The sequence below is a fragment of the Penicillium brevicompactum genome (assembly GCF_028827555.1).
Source record: "Penicillium brevicompactum strain IBT 35665 chromosome Unknown utg000006l_segment0_segment0, whole genome shotgun sequence".
NCBI lineage: Eukaryota > Fungi > Ascomycota > Eurotiomycetes > Eurotiales > Aspergillaceae > Penicillium > Penicillium brevicompactum.
Genome location: NW_026623209.1, coordinates 176,494 through 193,902, shown reverse-complemented (window position 1 = coordinate 193,902; position 17,409 = coordinate 176,494). Strand labels below are relative to the sequence as shown.

Sequence of the window (17,409 nt, the reverse complement as noted above, 5' to 3'; positions counted from 1 at the left end):
TGGGCCCTGAATGACAATGAGAAAAATTAGTTGTCATGTTCGCGTCCTGTCATTGGAATGGACCGGGAACTGATCGAGGTCCCTCGTATTGCTCGTATTAGCCCAGGAAAAAGCGACTGTCGGTTTCTAGATGGTGATCCTGTGAAAATTCTGCCAATTGAATTTCCAAGGTTCCTGACGCCAGATGCAACAAGCTTCCTGTGCAGTGTTTCTACTGAGTCCTCTTCCATGCATCGATGGGCATCTGAGTATTTCCAAAGATCGCAAGCATTGTTCGCCCTCGCTCGACCTCGGAAGTCCCAACTGTATCATGAGGATCGCGACCCAGATGTTGTTTGTGTACCAATTTAGATAACTTCCTCCAAGTTTTTGAAATGATTGACGTTAATCTGATTGATCTCCAATCTGCACTAGTGGGGCTTTGCGGGGATAACCTTGGAACAGGATCGGGATTTGATATTTGGTCAGTCTTTTGTGACGGAACGATTTAGCACCGACGTGCATCTCCTATTGAATGATGCTGTTGATTTTCGTCGACACAGGCAGGAAGTGTGAGCTTCTGACTAACCTGAGTACGTCGCTTGACTTAGAAGTCATTGGTAACAGCGCAGGTGGTGAACACGGAACGGAGAAAGCGAACCCTCTTAAGCATGGACGAAGACCGTAATTGTAGACACGAAAGAACAAGGCATGGAGAGGGACACAGAAGCAGACCATCGGCGTAGCCTTTGGGAAGGCCCTGGGTTCTTCCAAGGTTGTGTACGTCTTCAGGAAATTTAGGTTGGAGCGAGATATTGCGAGGAGCCTGGAGAGCCTACAAAAGATCGAGCACATCGCAAGGTCACTTGTGGTCTCTCTTCACTTGTATAGCCTGCATGGGTCCAGACAAGTGTCTAAGCTGACCATGTCTCCAAGAGCTGACCGCCCCGGTTTCGATGTCGGCTCACTCTCCGAAGTGTTCGCTGATACCTCCGAAGTAGGTCCGCGTACTTTGTACAATGGAGAGTATGACATGAATACCCCATCGATCCCTCCATCTACCCCGCAATTTAACATAGACAATATATCCAAACGTCAGTTGACACATCGCAATATGAGCATGAAAGCACTCGTCTACACAGGACCAGGAACGGTTGAACTTTTGGACCGCCCAAAGCCGACCGTTCAGATACCCACCGATGCCGTTGTCCGTTTGTTACATGCGTCTATCTGCGGCACGGATCTGCATATCATCAAAGGTGACGTGCCCAATATCCAACCAGGATTGGTTCTCGGCCATGAGGGAGTCGGGATTGTCGAGGCCCTCGGTTCTGCTGTCCATGCATTCGCGGTCGGCGAGCGCGTCCTCATCTCGTGTATGACCTCATGCGGGGCATGTCAATTTTGCAGAAGAGGTCTCTGTGCACACTGCACGAATGGTGGGTGGACTTTGGGAAACCAGATCGATGGCACTCAGGCGGAATATGTCCGTGTGCCACACGCTACCCTTTCACTCTACCCGCTGCCCGAGTCGATTGATTCCCGCGCCGCAGTCGCGGTGTCAGATGCCTTCCCTACTGGACTCGAGTGTGGCGTGCTCAGTGCGAATGTTCAACCGGGAGCGACGGTAGTGATCGTAGGAGCGGGCCCGGTGGGGATGGCTGCCCTCCTCACGGCCCAACTATACACCCCCGCCTTGATTGTGGTGGTTGACCTGGATGACACGCGACTCGCAACGGCGGGCAGATTGGGGGCACACGCGACGGTAAATTCGGGATCAGAAGATGCAGAGCGACGGCTCATGGAGCTGAGCGAGGGTCATGGATTCGACTCGGTCATCGAAGCGGTCGGCATTCCGGCGACGTTCGCCCTGTGTCAAAAGCTGGTGGGTATCGGGGGTAGAATCGCCAATGTGGGTGTGCACGGGACCAAGGTGGATCTTCACCTGGAGACGTTGTGGGAGCGAAACATCAGTGAGTCCACAAGTCCAAGCCAACGGGCCCCCAAACTTCCGCCCAAAACGGCATGTTTGTTTCAAAGTTTGCACTGACATCTCAGGCATTCACATGTCCCTTGTCAACGCTACCACGACATCTCGTCTCCTGCGGCTTGTGGAATCAGGAAGATTGAACATTAGCTCTCTAGTGACTCACCGTATGTTTATCCAAGTCCATGTTGAATTAATTGTCTAACCCGTTGCTTCGTCTAGACTTCCCTTGCTCCCAGGCAACCCAAGCCTACGATACATTCCAAGCAGCCTCTCGGCACCGGGCGCTCAAAGTTGCTATTGATTTCTGATTGAAAGATGCACAAACCAATCAAAGCAGAAGAGAGCCAAGGGTAGGTATCCTACCACAGCCCCTTAACTCGAGATCGATCCGGAGTACTTGCGGGATGGCCAACTTGCCGTAACTCGGCGTGAGTGGCACTTTCGGCCCTCCGGTCGTGTTGCTGACTCCATCCCTGCATACTAGCGTGTCTTAGTCTCTCTGCATATGTATTAAATCGCCTTGGGCTTAAAGTCCGGTTTGGTTCTGATTTGTTAGGCGATGTTTTCCCGTTAGCCCTTTAGCCCCCGAACGACAATGACAGGGCGCTCCTCACGTATCACTGTGCTGATATAGGGTGTAGAAAGAGAGAACGAGATACGGGAGTTTTAAAGATAGAGAACCTCAAAAGATAACAGGGAAACATTACCTTGTTTGAGCATCTTCTGATAACAAGGACCTCACGGGGGTCCCGATCTCTCACGGACTACAGACTACCACGAGACAATTAATTCTAATTCGCCCCCACTGCCAATCGGTGGCTTCTCGAAGGCTTCGAAACAAGGCTCACTAGCCAGTGGCACTACCAAGCAGAAGCAGTATGATTGGATCTTCCCTCCCATTCTCGGCCCCTCAACGGACGTTAACTGGTCCAAACCCTATATCGCGGCCCTCGTATGGAATGGGCACTGAAGTGGATTACACTCGCGTGCAATCTGCTGGTCATTTTTTTTGCCGTTTTCTCTCTCCAGTTGATTTGCATTTGCGGTTTTTTTTTTCCCTTCCTTTTTTGCCCTTGTGTTTTCTCCCTTCCATCTTTCTACTATACTACTCCGTACTCCGTACTTGATCTTGTTTTGTTTTTTCTCTACCTTCTCAACCCTTTCACTCTTCATCTGCACTTTTTCTTCTGAAATCATCCCATTTCGAAAATAATCTGCACCGTATGCAGATCAACAATCATCCATACTAATTCAACTTTTGTCATGGCCGTTGACGATGGGTCCCGTCGCCCCTCTGGGTTGTCGGTTGAACAGGGCGTGAGCAGCACCAATGCTGATAGAACCCTCGAGGACATGGGTTATAAGCCCGAATTATCTCGCAATAGATCTGTCTGGCAGGTTACTTTCATGTGCTTTATCCTCTCCTCCGTTCCCTACGGTCTCTCCACTACATTTTACTACCCACTCGCCGCCGGTGGACCTGCCAATGTTATCTGGGGTTGGGTCATCATCTCATTCCTTATTCTATGTGTGGCCATCTCCTTGGCAGAAATTACTTCGGTGTATCCGACAGCTGGTGGTGTGTATTATCAAACGTTCGTCTTGTCGCCACTGTGGTGCCGCCGGGTTGCCTCTTGGATCTGCGGTTGGTCTTATGTGGCCGGAAATATCACCATCACCCTCGCCGTCAATTTCGGGACCACTTTGCTCTTTGTGGCCTGTTTGAATGTGTTTGAGACCTCTTCCGGCGCGGGCATCACCGATGACTTCGCGACCTATCAGACTTTCTTGATTTTCTTGGCCATCACCCTGCTGACCCACGCTATCTCGGCGTTCGGAAATAAATGGCTGCCCTGGTTGGAGGTACGAATTATTTCGCACGTGTAAACATACTGTCGGTGACAATACTGACGACCGCCCCATATAGACATTCGCCATTTTTTGGACTATGGCCGGTCTGCTCGCCATTATCGTGTGTTTGCTAGCTATCGCGAAGCAAGGCCGCCACGACGCTGCCTGGGTGTTTGGCCACTTTGAACCCCAGGCAGGGTGGCCCGCAGGGTGGTCATTCTTCATCGGTCTCTTGCAGGCAGCCTACGCCACCTCGGCAACTGGTATGATTATTTCGTGAGTGCCAAATTTTGTAAACCCCGGATTGGCTCCTGTGCTAACCCACTGCAGTCTCTGCGAGGAGGTCCGAGAGCCCGCTATCATGGTTCCCAAGGCAATGGTCGGAACGATCATCATCAACTTCATCGCCGGCCTTCTTTTCTTGATCCCAGTCTGCTTCGTGTTACCCGATCTCACTTACCTGGTCAACCTGGCCTCCGGTCAACCGACTCCGGCCATCTTCAAGGCTGCCATTGGGAATTCCGCTGGTGCCTTCTGCCTTCTGATCCCGCTGCTCGTTTTGGGAGTTATCTGCGGGGTGGGCTGCGTCACTGCGACCTCCCGCTGTACATGGGCGTTTGCTCGTGATGGCGGTATCCCCGGTTCCGGCTGGTGGAGCACTGTTCACCCTAAACTGGATATTCCGTTCAATGCCCTCATTCTGGGCATGGTGGTGGAAATCATCCTTGGTGTGATTTATTTCGGTTCCACCGCTGCTTACAATGCATTCTCTGGTGTTGGTGTCATCTTCTTGACCACCAGCTATGCTTGTCCAATCGCTGTCTCCCTGATTTTCCGTGGCCGTGAGGATATCAAGAACGGGAGCTTCAATTTTGGTGTGTTCGGCTTGATCGCGAATGTCATTGCTCTCGGCTGGAGCATCCTCGCTATTCCTCTGTTCTGTATGCCAACACTCAAGGTTGTCACCAAGGAAAGCATGAATTATGCTTCCGTGGTGTTCGCCGGATTTATCGCCATCGCTGCTATTTGGTATGGTGTATGGGGATACCACAACTACCGAGGGCCACCAACCGACGCCGTGGAGCGGGATGGATCATCATCGCCCTCACCTCCGACCTACAGTGAAGTTGTGCCCAAGGTTGCGTCGAAGAAGATGTGAGGCTTAAGAGCTATCATGCAACAGCTGTTGCATCACCATCGAGAGCTCTGGTTTACCAAAAACAAGTACGACTTGTCACAGTGTTCGGCGCCTTGGTGAGGTTCCCGAGGTCACATTTTGCTTCTCTCGTGTAAATAAAGATATTGATACCCACAAAAGGTCTTACGGCTCGAAGAACCCTTTTAACTTTCGAACCCAAAATCCCCTTATCTCGGCCTTGCCAAGAGGCTGGCAAACACTGACCTGAATTCCGAAACTTCGTCCAAGTCTAGGATTGAGAAGATCAATTCTTCCCAACCCCGAAAGGACCGATCTCTCGAATCATTGCATCATTTATTCCGTACTCAGGAGTTGATATTTGCAATGTGATCGGTCACCAAGCAGGTGAACTCACTGGTACCATAATAGAATGTGTTCCCGTCATCAGGCGACAGTCCATAACTGAGTGTGTCACCATATTGCCAGTATAAATCTGCTGCTACGCCGACCGTGTTCAGCGCTGTCTTCTGCCATGGGGCCTCGATCGTGCAATGGTCGGAAGTTACTCCGTATTCTTCAAACAAGCAAGGCTTTCCAGCTGCCGCACACGCGGCACCGTGAGACGTGGCCCACCCATTACCCCAATCATTTGTAGTTCCCCCTTGAGAAATACCGTTAGCAAAATTCAGTGACAGACAAAGAGATGGATCAAGGTAAACATACAGCTTGAAGGATAAAGGTGAAAGGTCGCGAAATCGATGGTGTCGATGCTAAGATTCATCGTGAAGTTGAGACCTTCGCCGTAGCTGTAGGGATAGGAGCCATCCGATCCCACACTCAGCCCGAAGCCCTCTAGGAAGCATTGTCAGCAATCGAAGGGCCAACGAATACGTAATCAAGGATCCATACCATCACCAATTGCGACCATGTGCTTGGAGTCTAGTGACTTGATATAGGCACTCGTAGTCTTAATCCAGTTGTAAAGTACTGAAGTATCGCATCCGTTGCAGCGAGGCTCATTAGCCAACTCCCAGGCGAAGACCGCGGGCGAATCCTTGTATCGGGACACAACCGCCTTGATGTAAGCCTGATAAGCCGTTTGGGCTGCTGTGTTTGTATACCAACTCGTTTGGCTACCGCCAAATGCTGTCACATAGGCAGCCATACCACCGTAGTCTGACCAGTTGTTCACGAAATTGATGATGAGCTTGACTTTGTGGGCTTCGGCGGAGGCAATCACATAGTCCAGACGTTGTAAGCCATCCGCTCCCGTATTTATAGTGGCGGTTCCATCTTGAAGCAGTTGATAGTAAACAGTCCCAGCGGATGGGACGCTGTTGACATCGTTGAATCCCCAGATACGGAGAATTCGAAGTCCAGTCTCATCCATGTGGTCAAACACCAGATCCACATCATCATTGTTCGTAAGGAACCCGATCCAATACGAATTCGAGCCGGCAAAATAGCTAGTTTTGCCATCGATTTCGAACTGCAGTCCATTGGTGGTGGGGAAGCCAGTGCCTTCGGTATGTGCACTGGTGGTTGCTGTCTTCGATGTTGTAGTACTGGATTTTGATGTTGCCACTGAGGTCGATGTTTTTGTTGTCAATGTAGTACCACCGGCAGAAGCTACCATTAAGATGCGTAAGTTAGGTAGGTAGTACATCCAATGACCTCGGGAGGTCTCAAAATCCAAGCCCTGCCTAGGTGGAGCTATTCCAAGGTTGCTGAAGACTCACCCTGGAGACATTGACTATACCATTCATTCTGGTATTGACAACTGTAGCCCGAAGCACACGTTGTAGACCCAGAATAACCACTTCCCCCACACTGGCCATAAGCCCCTACCTGTGCAGAGGCTAGGGTGGCCAATGCCAGAATTGTCAGTTGCTTCATGGTCCTAGTCGAATGTTCAGGTGACGTTTCGGTCCAAAATCCCGATCTCCCCGCCAAAGCTGATATCCAATAGGTATGAGCATGAAAAGAAACAGGACGGGGTAGGGATATATATATGGATTGAGTCATGGAACCTCAACTTCAAACAATTGAACTTTGCCGTGATGGGAGTCAGCAAGGGTCCGCTTTTGATTAGGAAGTTGAAAATCTCCAATCGAGTTGTTTGCATCAAACCATTTGGGCACTAAAGGCCTCCGTGTTGCATGGGGAAAAGCGAAGGTGACCCCGTTGTGGTCAGTCCACAACAAGGGCGCGAAACCACTGGCAGGAATTAACATGGGTATATTCTCTTGGCTGTTAGGCAAACAAAAGACAGCAATGGCATGAGTAAATTCCAGTCGCGAGGAAATATCCTGGCGCTGGCTGAGCGGAAGCTTTCAGAGCCACGCTTGTCTCAATCTGTCAAGGCGTTTCAGCCGCGTACCCGACGGAGGAATTAGACGAATAGAATCTCTAGCCATCCAGATATCATTGTAATATAAGTATCCTATGTCTCATGAAATTGCTCATGTAGAAACCTGAGTGTGAATCTCGTGACGAGAGTGGACTGTGGGTCTGGAAAAACTAGCACTGCATGTGGAAAACCAACCGGCTGACAGAGGCACAGCAAATAGAGAATGGAAACGGAGCTCTGGTTGTAATTGTGACGCCAAGGTCAACGGATAGTACGAGATATGTGTGGAATCTGCGATCATACGACGGGTGTGGTCCCTGATTAACCCTAGAGGGGAGGAGGTAGAGGAACATATTGGCTTCCGCTTGTCGCTTGTTTGTTGATTTGATCTAGACTGGCACCTGCTACTTATCGCTAGCGCCGAACCTTCAATAAATCCACTAAGCTCAGACCTGGTCTAAGTACAAGTTTAAACTACTGTACCTAGCATTGGATGCTCTTCGTGGTGGGTCAGAAACCCTACACAGAACGCAAGTCTCCGCGAAGCCACTTGGTGGTGAATTAGACGTACGACCGAAAGGGACGACAGCCCCGAAGAGGGTCTTCGCTTAGAGAACAAGCTTTACTTGGTGAATTCTCAGCATAATGCGCGTTCCACAAATTGATGCCGAAAATGACCGAATGGTCTAGACAGCGGGGATTTAGCTCTTTCTACCTCGCTACCTGACTCTACATAAAATGACGGTTACCTGCTCGCGGGGACAACCGATTGGTTCCATTTCAACCTCTCGCCCTTTGCGTTTTACATTCTCGAATTTTACAATTTATTTCAATGGTTCAGTCAATCAATGGAGCGGGTTCTCTACCCGATATTCATCCGGACTTGGCACGGGGTTATTGCCTTCCAAGGTCGGAACGGGGGATGACCAATAGGGTGGAGCAACATTGAAGCAACATTGGAAGCCTGGAGATGGCGGAGAAGTGCTATTCCGGGGAAGAGAGCACTCACACTTTGACAAATTGGAACTCAATACAGAGTGAGAGGAGCGAAGCGTGACTACGGAATGGCTGGTTAAAGATGTTGGAGTTGTTATATTTCAGATTTAATTGGTGCGTACAGAGTACTGCCACACCAGGGACCAAGGGGGAAAGGATGCGGGATGGAAAATACGGAGCCAACACAGGCTCGATCATAGACAGATCCTGTACGAGAAGATAATCCACAGTCAAGGCTGTCATAGGCTATTACCTAAAGAATATTGGATCAGCCAGGTTACATTGAGTGAATTCATACATGTAACAATACAGCGGTAAAATGAAAGGGGCAACGATTAAAGAAACAGCACAGCAATCAACAATGCCACTGAGAATAAACAAGACACAGAAGAGAAATGCAGGAAAAGCAGAATCATCACAGAGTAGAGTGAGAGAGAGAGAAAAAAAAAGCGCAAGTCGTCAATGACGTAGGAGAGACGGGGGGCGGCGGGTGTGGCGCGGGACTGACGAAAACTCGGCATCGGAATTCAACAGACTCTTTACACGTCCTCCATGTTCCGTACCGTACTCAGCGTGCCGAGATGGGGTTATATCGGGTTTCTGGGGCTTGAATTTGCTTCCTAGCCTGCAGTAGTGCTCGGTGTGTCGACCAATGTTAGAATCATATGTCGTCTGAGATCTCAGGGTTTCACCCCCAGACTCCGCATTTCCCCTCCTGCCCGGCTCTGGAGATGACATGGCTTCCGGGGATGTTTTCACCGGGACACCGATCGGGTATGAGCTGGGTTTGAGTCCGGAGAGAAACCGGAGAACGTGCCTGGGGTCGGAACTCTCGGGATTTCGCTGACACACGGCCCACCGCGTTTTCTCCAGACTTCCAGAAGAATTTATCCGACCTCTAACTCAGCATATCGCCATGTGTCAGTACTTCAAATCCCACGGATTACAGAGCAAGGTATTCAAGCGATATCGTCGGCCCCGAAACTTTTGACCGTTCGATCTGGAACCTTATCAGCTCGGTCCTGGGCTGCGACGCGGGTTGCGTTTGCCACTGCCCGACCCCGACTTGGCCGGGCAATCGGCTATCCGCTTGAATGGCGAACCAGAGCCGATGACCACATGGAACCTGCCGTGTATGGTTGTTTCTCCTGGTTTGTGGAGTGCCCCCGGGCCGTGCGAGTGTCGGCTTCGGCCGGCTTGTTGGCTGTTGGTTGGCTGTCATCCTCCTTCTGGCGCACAGCATGCGGTGGACATCGTCATCTCGCACGAATTTTCTCTCCATACGGAGTAATCTCCTCTCCACTTAGTCTCCAATGGACTGGTCCCTCCTATTATTTTCAAAATTTCTTTTTTTTTTTTGTTTTATTATCATTCCTGGTGCCGGCATTTGATCTACAAAAGGGCCCCTATTCCCCCATGTTCCCCCATGTTTGTTCCCCATGGGCTTGTTTCCCTCTATCCTTTCATCATTCTACTTCATTTTTTGAGCTGGTCCTCAAGTCCCTTTTTGTTACTTGCATGAACCTTGAACGTCGAGGCCAATTGTCATAACTCCTTTACCTCATACCACCATGGGCATTGAAACGTCTGCCCACCATGGGGAGTCGATTACCCCGGCTCAACAGCCAGTCCTGGAGTCCCCTTATCAAACCAGCCCCGAGAAGAAGCCCATGGGGCCCGCAGGTGTTGACACCCCGATTCCTCGGATCACCATGCGGTCGCTCATCATGGCCCTCTTCGTTTCCATGGGAGGTCTCTTGTTCGGATATGATACTGGACAGATCTCTGGGTTCCAGGAAATGAGCAATTATCTGGAGCGGTACGGTCAGCTCGATTCGAACGGTGATTACAAATTCAGCACAGTCCGTTCCGGTCTCATCGTCGGATTGCTTTCCATTGGCACCATGATTGGTGCCCTCGCGGGAGCACCCATTGCGGACAAATTGGGCCGCAAGTGGTCCATTACTCTTTGGTGTATGATCCTGAACGTTGGTCTGATCGTTCAGATCTCTTCCCCCACAGGACACTGGTATCAGATGGTCGTCGGCCGTTGGGTCACAGGTCTCGGCGTCGGTGGCTGCTCGCTGCTCGTGCCGATGTACCAAGGTGAAAGTGCTCCTCGCCACATCCGTGGTGCCATGATCAGTTGTTACCAATTGTTTGTGACCCTCGGTATCTTCTTGGCCTACTGCATCAATCTGGGCACCCACACCATGGATGGTACTGGCCAATGGCGCATCACTCTTGGACTCACCTTCCTCTTCGCTCTGGTCCTTGGTGGTGGGATGGTGTTCTTCCCTGAGAGCCCTCGCTACGAGTTCCGCCACGGCAAGGCTGAAAGTGCCCAACGAACCCTGGCCATGCTTTACGGCATCCCGGAAAACCATGTGCGCATCTTGGAAGAGATGGATGAGATTCGAGAGCAATTCGAAGCCGAGTCGGATGACCAGAAATGGCATGAATTCATCACTGCCCCCCGCATGTTCTACCGAATCGCTTTGGGCATGGTCCTGCAGTCACTTCAGCAGTTGTCCGGCGCTAACTATTTCTTCTACTACGTGAGTTCCAGCGCGCAACTGATTCATCCTGGATTCCCTTTCCACCATGCAAACGAATGGGTCACTAATACAAATTTATTCAATAGGGCACTACTATCTTCGAAGGCGCCGGCATTTCGGACAGCTTCATCACGCAGTGTATCCTTGGTGCTGTGAACTTTGGTACTACATTTGGAGGATTGTACGTTGTGGAGAACTTCGGTCGTCGCAAGTCTCTCATCTTTGGAGCCATCTGGATGTTTGTCATGTTTATGATCTTCTCCTCCATCGGACACTTCGTCCTCGACGTGAAGAACCCCACAAACACTCCAAACGCAGGCAAAGGCATGATTGTCGTGGCCTGCTTGTTCATCGCTGCTTATGCCATGACATGGGGACCGATGGTTTGGGCTATCGTCGCAGAACTGTTCCCATCTAAGTACCGCGCTAAGGGCATGGCTATTGCCACCGCGACCAACTGGCTCTGGAACTTCTTGATCAGTTTCTTCACCACTTTCATCACCAAGGAAATTGATTTTGCTTATGGATACGTGTTTGCTGGCTGCCTTTTTGTCGGTGTTGGCATCGTCTATTTCTTTGTCATCGAAGGCAAAGGTCGTACCCTGGAAGAACTTGACTGGATGTACGTCAACAAAGTTGTCCCATGGAAGAGCAGCAGCTACGAAATTCCCGAGCGTCACCAAGATTGGATTGCGGAGGAGAACCCCTACGGCCGCAAGGGAGATCGTGCCTCTCACACTGAGAACGCATGAGAACACCACCGCTCTATTGAAATTTACATATTCTTCTTAATTACCGGGGTTGTATTTTCAATTCGCTGTGGTAGCATGACTTGATTGCACATTTTCAGATCACCCTGAGGCTGGAGTTCTGGGTGGACTTTCCAAGGTTTCTTTTTTTATGCGCCCGTTTTGTATATTTATACCACATTCCATATACCTCTTGCATTTATAGATTATAGATCAACGTCTGAAAGATTATACAATTTTTGTATGTGTACCTTTCCGAGGATCAGTCAAAATCATAAAACATACAACGCCCCCACAACACCTGGAGATATGGTTGGAACACGCTTGTTGAGAACATGAAATGTCAAAATCTGTAGTCCCACTAGTACCAATCCCAACAAAACCAAACCGATCATTATCGCAAGTCCCCGTGGATAACTAATGAGTCGAATCTCCGTTAGTACCTCAATCATGGTATGTGACCCCGGGGATAGAAAGGAAAAGCATACAATAAACTGGACTCATCGCCACGAAATATTTGGGTCCCCGCCATTAGCCCAGCCGTAGCAGACATGACAACTGGTGGTTCAGAGTCAGTGGATGACTGAAATAGTGAAATAGGGTAAATACTCACACATCCTACACACGAAACCGGAAAGTTAGCATACTGCATCTCAAATATCCATGGATAGCCTCGATTACTTACGCCACACTGATGCTTCTCTCTTCGCTAGACTTGCAATTGACTTGAATCCAAGCATTGTGGATCGGATGATATCCCACAGCAAAGGCATTAACCAGCGTCCATAACCCGAGCCTTCCCCATTCGTTCACATGGGGTTGCAAGACTCTCAAAATCACCAGAGATGCCAAGTATATTGAGATAGAAATCATTACAACGACACCTCTTCTCTCTGACTTGTCACTCATCCAAGCAAAAAATAAAATAATAGGAAGAGTGAGCAAACTTCCTATTGCGGCAAGTGCATTCGCCTCAATAGCTGCGAATCCCAGCTCCACGATGATACTTGGGGTGTATGTGGTCAGTGGATTCCATGTTGAGAAAACACATCCGGTTGCGACGAAGTGGGTCAGCTTTCGGACATTGGTCACAGTCTCCCAGACGATACGCAGAGATATGTGAGGTCGGTGAGCGTCAGTTGAAGGCGTGTTGGCTGAGCCGGACTCCTGGTCTTCCAGGTTTGGGGCAGTCACCGGGCCTTCAGGCAGAAAAAAGAACAAAGCAACCGAAGCCGCAATGGCAAAAAGACCCTCCACTACTATCGATGAGAAGATTGCATGATGCGTGTGAAGTATTTCAGCCTTACCGAGGAAGATCCACTGCCAACCAAACAGTCCACCCTTTCCATCCAGTCTCAACAGGCCAGCCCCGAGCAATGGGGAAATGGCAGTTCCACCAAACATGCCGAAGAAAAAAATCGCGATTCGTTTGGTCAATTGATCCGCATCATACCATGTGGACAATGTGTACATTGCGCATGGAATATATCCAGCCTCAGTGAGGCCTAAAATTGATCTCGTGGCAAGAAATCCACTCTTATTGTGCAAAAAGATTTGCAAGCATGCCACAAGTCCGAAAACAAAGACTTGCCCACTTATCCATCGGCGAGGACCTATCTGGGTCGTTCAGGAACGAGAAAAACAAGAGTCGGTGGTATTGACATACCTTGTGCAGCATCATGTTAGATGGAATTTCCAACAAAATAACACCCAAGAACATCAGCTGGTTTCCAAGATTTATTGTGTTTGTGTCAACAGAAATAATTCTTGCGAAGCCTCCTGTAAGTGCGCTTGCGATATTAGTTCGGTCCAATTGATACACAGCAAAACCAAGTAGTAGAAGTGGCAGAACCCTGCGATCGGCTCTAGATGTTCATTTTGAGGTTAGTGAGATAGGTGAATCGCCCCGAGAGACTGAGCTCTGGTTAAAAGTTGGAAATCGCACATCCTTGTGTTGTGATCCCGGCATGGATAGTCAGAAAAGTTGGCTTTCGCTTGGCTACGAATTCCCATCTCGCTGTGCTGATTCATCGTAATGTTTGAAAGAATATTTCGCTATGATTCAAATCCCAAATTCCAAGATTTTCTTCGAGAAAGAGATGATCACGTCAATGTGATTTTCCAGTTTGTTTTGCTCCTGATCCGCAGGGACCTTGGGGGCTACCTCAAAGGTTGAAGACCTTAGTGGTGATCAAGATTCGCAAGAAAATATAATCCCAGAACTGACCATTACACTCAAAAAATTTCGAAATAGCATCAGGATATCCTAGTTTTATTCCTTCCATCTCCTAGTGGTTGTTTGGAATAGTATAAGCATATCAGGATTCCTATTTGTATTCTGTATGCATCTCTGATACAGTAACTCAAAGCAAATCAAATTCAAAACCAAACACAAAACAGATAAGAGAATATATAACTTGCTACGTACAGAAATTCGACGACCAAATCGCAGTTGATGCGAGTCAAAAAAAACCCGAAGCCCACTTTCACCGAGCTATGAAGTCCGCCAGGTTTGGACACGGGCCATTCAGACATGACACTGAATGGTGGCACTGTTAAGACTGACTGGGATAGCCTGACCAGGATTTCCATCGAGATCCGCATAAGATTTGTCGTTGGTCAACGTAGCAATCTTGACGCCACCGTTGAATATGACACAGTTGATGTTTTGCGGAGCGGAATTCAAAAAGGCTGAACTGGCCTTCACCGTGCCGCCTGCTCCAACTGAAGTTGTACCATAGAGAGAAAATATGCCTCTCACAATGTTGTCGGGCTGGAATGTTGCAGTAGCGGTTGCCCCGGATTGATCATTCGAAAGAGCAACGGTAACCGCACTGGACTGGCGCACCTCCAGAGGTATGGCAGAGACACTGAGTGCCAAAAGAGGAAGGATAAGAGAGAGTGAAAACTGCATGTTTGAGAGTATATATTAGATGGTGAATGAAGACTCTTGATGTGTCTTTGGGATCTTCCAAGGTTGAGGGTTGTGTATATTGAATGCAATGCCGAGGACAGCTGGTCTTTATATATCTTTCCGAACGAAACTTTTGATAAATAAAAGACTGCTTGACTTTTGCAAACGAGTTATTCTTAGGAAATCAGTCTATAAAAAGGCTAAACATCCTTCTTGGCTTACCAGATCCCGGTTCGGAGTCCAGAGGTCGAGGCACCGTGGTTCGTATAAATCAGGTGAGACGTCGATCAAGGCCCCCAGCCTTCAAAATGTGGAGTTCTCTGCTTGTTGAAGCTTAGACTCTATTTGAGGGACTCTCTTTGCATACATGGCTATGCATTATTTGCAAGTATGAAGAAAATAAAACCAAACGAAAGTTGCTAGAATCATCGTTATATCATCAAAGCGAAAAAAAGGTTTAGATAGCTTGTGTATGAGTTCCCAAGTCATGGTCAATTTTTCACATCTCGTTGTTTAACCAGATACGATTATGTGCATTCAACCATCCGGGAGATTTGGGATCGTAGAGCATTAGGCACTCCATGGACTCCTACCAGATCACTAACCCGCGGCCTAAATGTAACACAGAGCTGACCGTCTTTTCCATGCACACTCATGCATCAACTTAGACCCATTGATTAGGCTTGGGTACTGCTTTTAATTCACATTATAAATACATCTCGACCTCAACCTCTTATTAGTCAAATTCTCCCTTGTACGAGGACAGCGTGAGATGTAGCCTTTTGCCGTAGACATCAAACCCTGTCAATATATCTGAGAATTAGAATGATGCCTAAAAGTTCGAGAAACTAGAAGAAAGGGTCCCTTGGAAATCAGAAACTTCAGGGCACCTGACTATAGGACCGTCGATACGTAATAAGGTAAGCGAGCCCCAGCCCCGAGGGCTGAAAACATCTGAATGCCAATGGAGGATGGAATTATGGCAGCACGTAGGTCATGCAAGCTCAACGTGGACAAAATACGAAGAGGCGCTTCCCAGTGTATATGCATCACTGCAGCATCAGCATCATGCGGGGCGTACTGTTGAGTTCGTATTTCTCGCCTGATGTCTTACTTTGCTGTGGATGGAATGCCCAGAGCCATACACAGCCTTCAGCGCATTCATGGATAAGAGCACCGTCAAATTTTGAGGTCCGAGGTTGGCTCGATCAATTCCAAGGTTGTCATGAGACCAAGGGTTTGCAAAACACTTGGGAGGGGAGAAGCTAATTGAACATATGAATTCCCGGTCGCATTTTGTTACAGAATATTGAAATACCGACTAGAGCAGTAAAGGATAAACATATATAGCTATAACCAGGGAATCTAGTTGTCCAAAGTCCAAAGCCACACATTTGTACCTCCAAGGTTACCACTACTATCTGTTGGCGCCGGCCCGGGGTGGGTGCCAGCTTTGTCAGGCTCTATGCGGGTTAGTCAGCGTAGATCAAGACCTCGGGAGCTGAGGTCTCTCTCTCCTTCCTCTCCTTGTCTCCCACAATACAATACTCTATTGTACATGTCTAGACCTGGCTATGACCCTCCGCATGGGTCCCTACCCGGGACCCTCGAACCTCCCCTCAAGAGGGGAGGTTCCAACCTTCCGACCCTCAACCTACCCTGAGGGTCGTTGAGGTTCACTATGCGGACCCTCGGCGACCCTCAACAACCCGCATTTGCATAAATTTTAGACGCCTTACCTCTTTCGGTTGGATAAAATTGATGATTCATCTCTGTTTTTTACAGCTGTTCTGTTAATTTGCAGATATTTCACTGAATGCTCTATCAATATAATGAATTATAAAGAAATATTTATATAAAAGTAAACCAAAGGTATAGTTACTTATAGATTATAAGTAATATTTGATGATATCGACATGGCGGGTGGTCAATGACGGTTATTGATAAAATCGTATACAAAGTTGTAAAGATATATATTGTGAATACTGTAACTTATATGTATCTTTTCTTGTAGAACTACTGTTTTTTAAGAAAGCTATTAAGACGGTCACGTAGTTTATATCCCCTTTTTCTTACATCATTTAAATCGTGATATCTTCTTCTATCAATCTGTCTTTAAGAATTTAAGATAAATGGTCTAGGTATATCGTTAATCCAGTTTAAAGGTTACAATTACTGGACTTAGCTATTTTGATTAATACTATTTTCTCTAGACCTCGACAAGTCCCATGGGACTTAAAAAATTTTGGTCCCAACTCCTGGTCCCATTAGTCCCATGGGATTAAAGAAAATCTTGGTCCCAAAACCCTGGCACTCCCATGGGAGTCCTATAGGAGTAATGGGACTCCTATATGGTCCTATCAGGTGTATAACTTTGCTAAGTACTTTCTATCTGGGATATATAAGCCTGCTGATTAAGTTAATAAATTATTGTTTTTTACTATTGTATTGCTTCTGTTATATTCAGTATGTAAGAAGTATTTAGAAGTTTTTGATTATGAACTTATTACTTTTATATCGGATTATTATCTTTTAAACTAATAAATCTTAAAATAATCTTGATCTTAATTAGTTTATTATATGGTTATTAATTAAAGTTGATATATAATCATCTTTTAAAAAGCTATATATTATAATTGAAAAGATTATATAAGAGATTATTATAAGGTGATTATAAAAATATATATTTCTATTAGTAACTTATATTTTATATTCCTTCTAATTATCTTATAATTTATTAATAGATTTAATATTAACAATTCTTATCTGATTTTAATATTCTTAGAATTATAGTATCCTAGTTTAGCTTTTTTAATTTAAGAATATTAATAATATATTATAGTTAAATAGAAAATCAATATTAAAAATATTAAATGATTTATTT

General features: G+C 47.4%; 6 protein-coding genes across 6 annotated transcripts; 3 read left to right on the top strand and 3 right to left on the bottom strand.

Annotated features, from left to right (window-relative positions):
* Positions 1-904: 904 nt before the first annotated feature.
* N7506_008244 (zinc-dependent alcohol dehydrogenase family protein) lies at positions 905-2,277 on the top strand (the record flags this gene model as incomplete). The annotated part of the gene is made up of 3 exons (XM_056957537.1): positions 905-1,952; positions 2,038-2,133; positions 2,189-2,277. 3 exons carry the CDS (start codon positions 905-907, stop codon positions 2,275-2,277), a joined length of 1,233 nt encoding a protein of 410 aa, XP_056806927.1.
* Positions 2,278-3,232: 955 nt separating this feature from the next.
* N7506_008243 (putative amino acid permease) lies at positions 3,233-4,979 on the top strand (the record flags this gene model as incomplete). The annotated part of the gene is made up of 3 exons (XM_056957536.1): positions 3,233-3,832; positions 3,897-4,096; positions 4,151-4,979. 3 exons carry the CDS (start codon positions 3,233-3,235, stop codon positions 4,977-4,979), a joined length of 1,629 nt encoding a protein of 542 aa, XP_056806926.1.
* Positions 4,980-5,323: 344 nt separating this feature from the next.
* Positions 5,324-6,854, bottom strand: N7506_008242 (uncharacterized protein; the record flags this gene model as incomplete). The annotated part of the gene is made up of 4 exons (XM_056957535.1): positions 5,324-5,619; positions 5,682-5,808; positions 5,884-6,587; positions 6,698-6,854. The coding sequence occupies 4 exons, from the start codon at positions 6,852-6,854 to the stop codon at positions 5,324-5,326; spliced, it is 1,284 nt and encodes a 427-aa protein (XP_056806925.1).
* Positions 6,855-9,875: 3,021 nt separating this feature from the next.
* N7506_008241 (sugar porter family MFS transporter) lies at positions 9,876-11,614 on the top strand (the record flags this gene model as incomplete). The annotated part of the gene is made up of 2 exons (XM_056957534.1): positions 9,876-10,862; positions 10,949-11,614. 2 exons carry the CDS (start codon positions 9,876-9,878, stop codon positions 11,612-11,614), a joined length of 1,653 nt encoding a protein of 550 aa, XP_056806924.1.
* A 678-nt stretch (positions 11,615-12,292) lies between these two features.
* N7506_008240 (uncharacterized protein) lies at positions 12,293-13,475 on the bottom strand (the record flags this gene model as incomplete). The annotated part of the gene is made up of 2 exons (XM_056957533.1): positions 12,293-13,228; positions 13,278-13,475. Coding segments are annotated over 2 exons (1,134 nt in total), but the record flags the coding sequence as incomplete, so codon positions are not given.
* A 663-nt stretch (positions 13,476-14,138) lies between these two features.
* On the bottom strand, positions 14,139-14,525 carry N7506_008239 (uncharacterized protein; the record flags this gene model as incomplete). The annotated part of the gene is made up of 1 exon (XM_056957532.1): positions 14,139-14,525. One exon carries the CDS (start codon positions 14,523-14,525, stop codon positions 14,139-14,141), a length of 387 nt encoding a protein of 128 aa, XP_056806922.1.
* Positions 14,526-17,409: the final 2,884 nt, after the last annotated feature.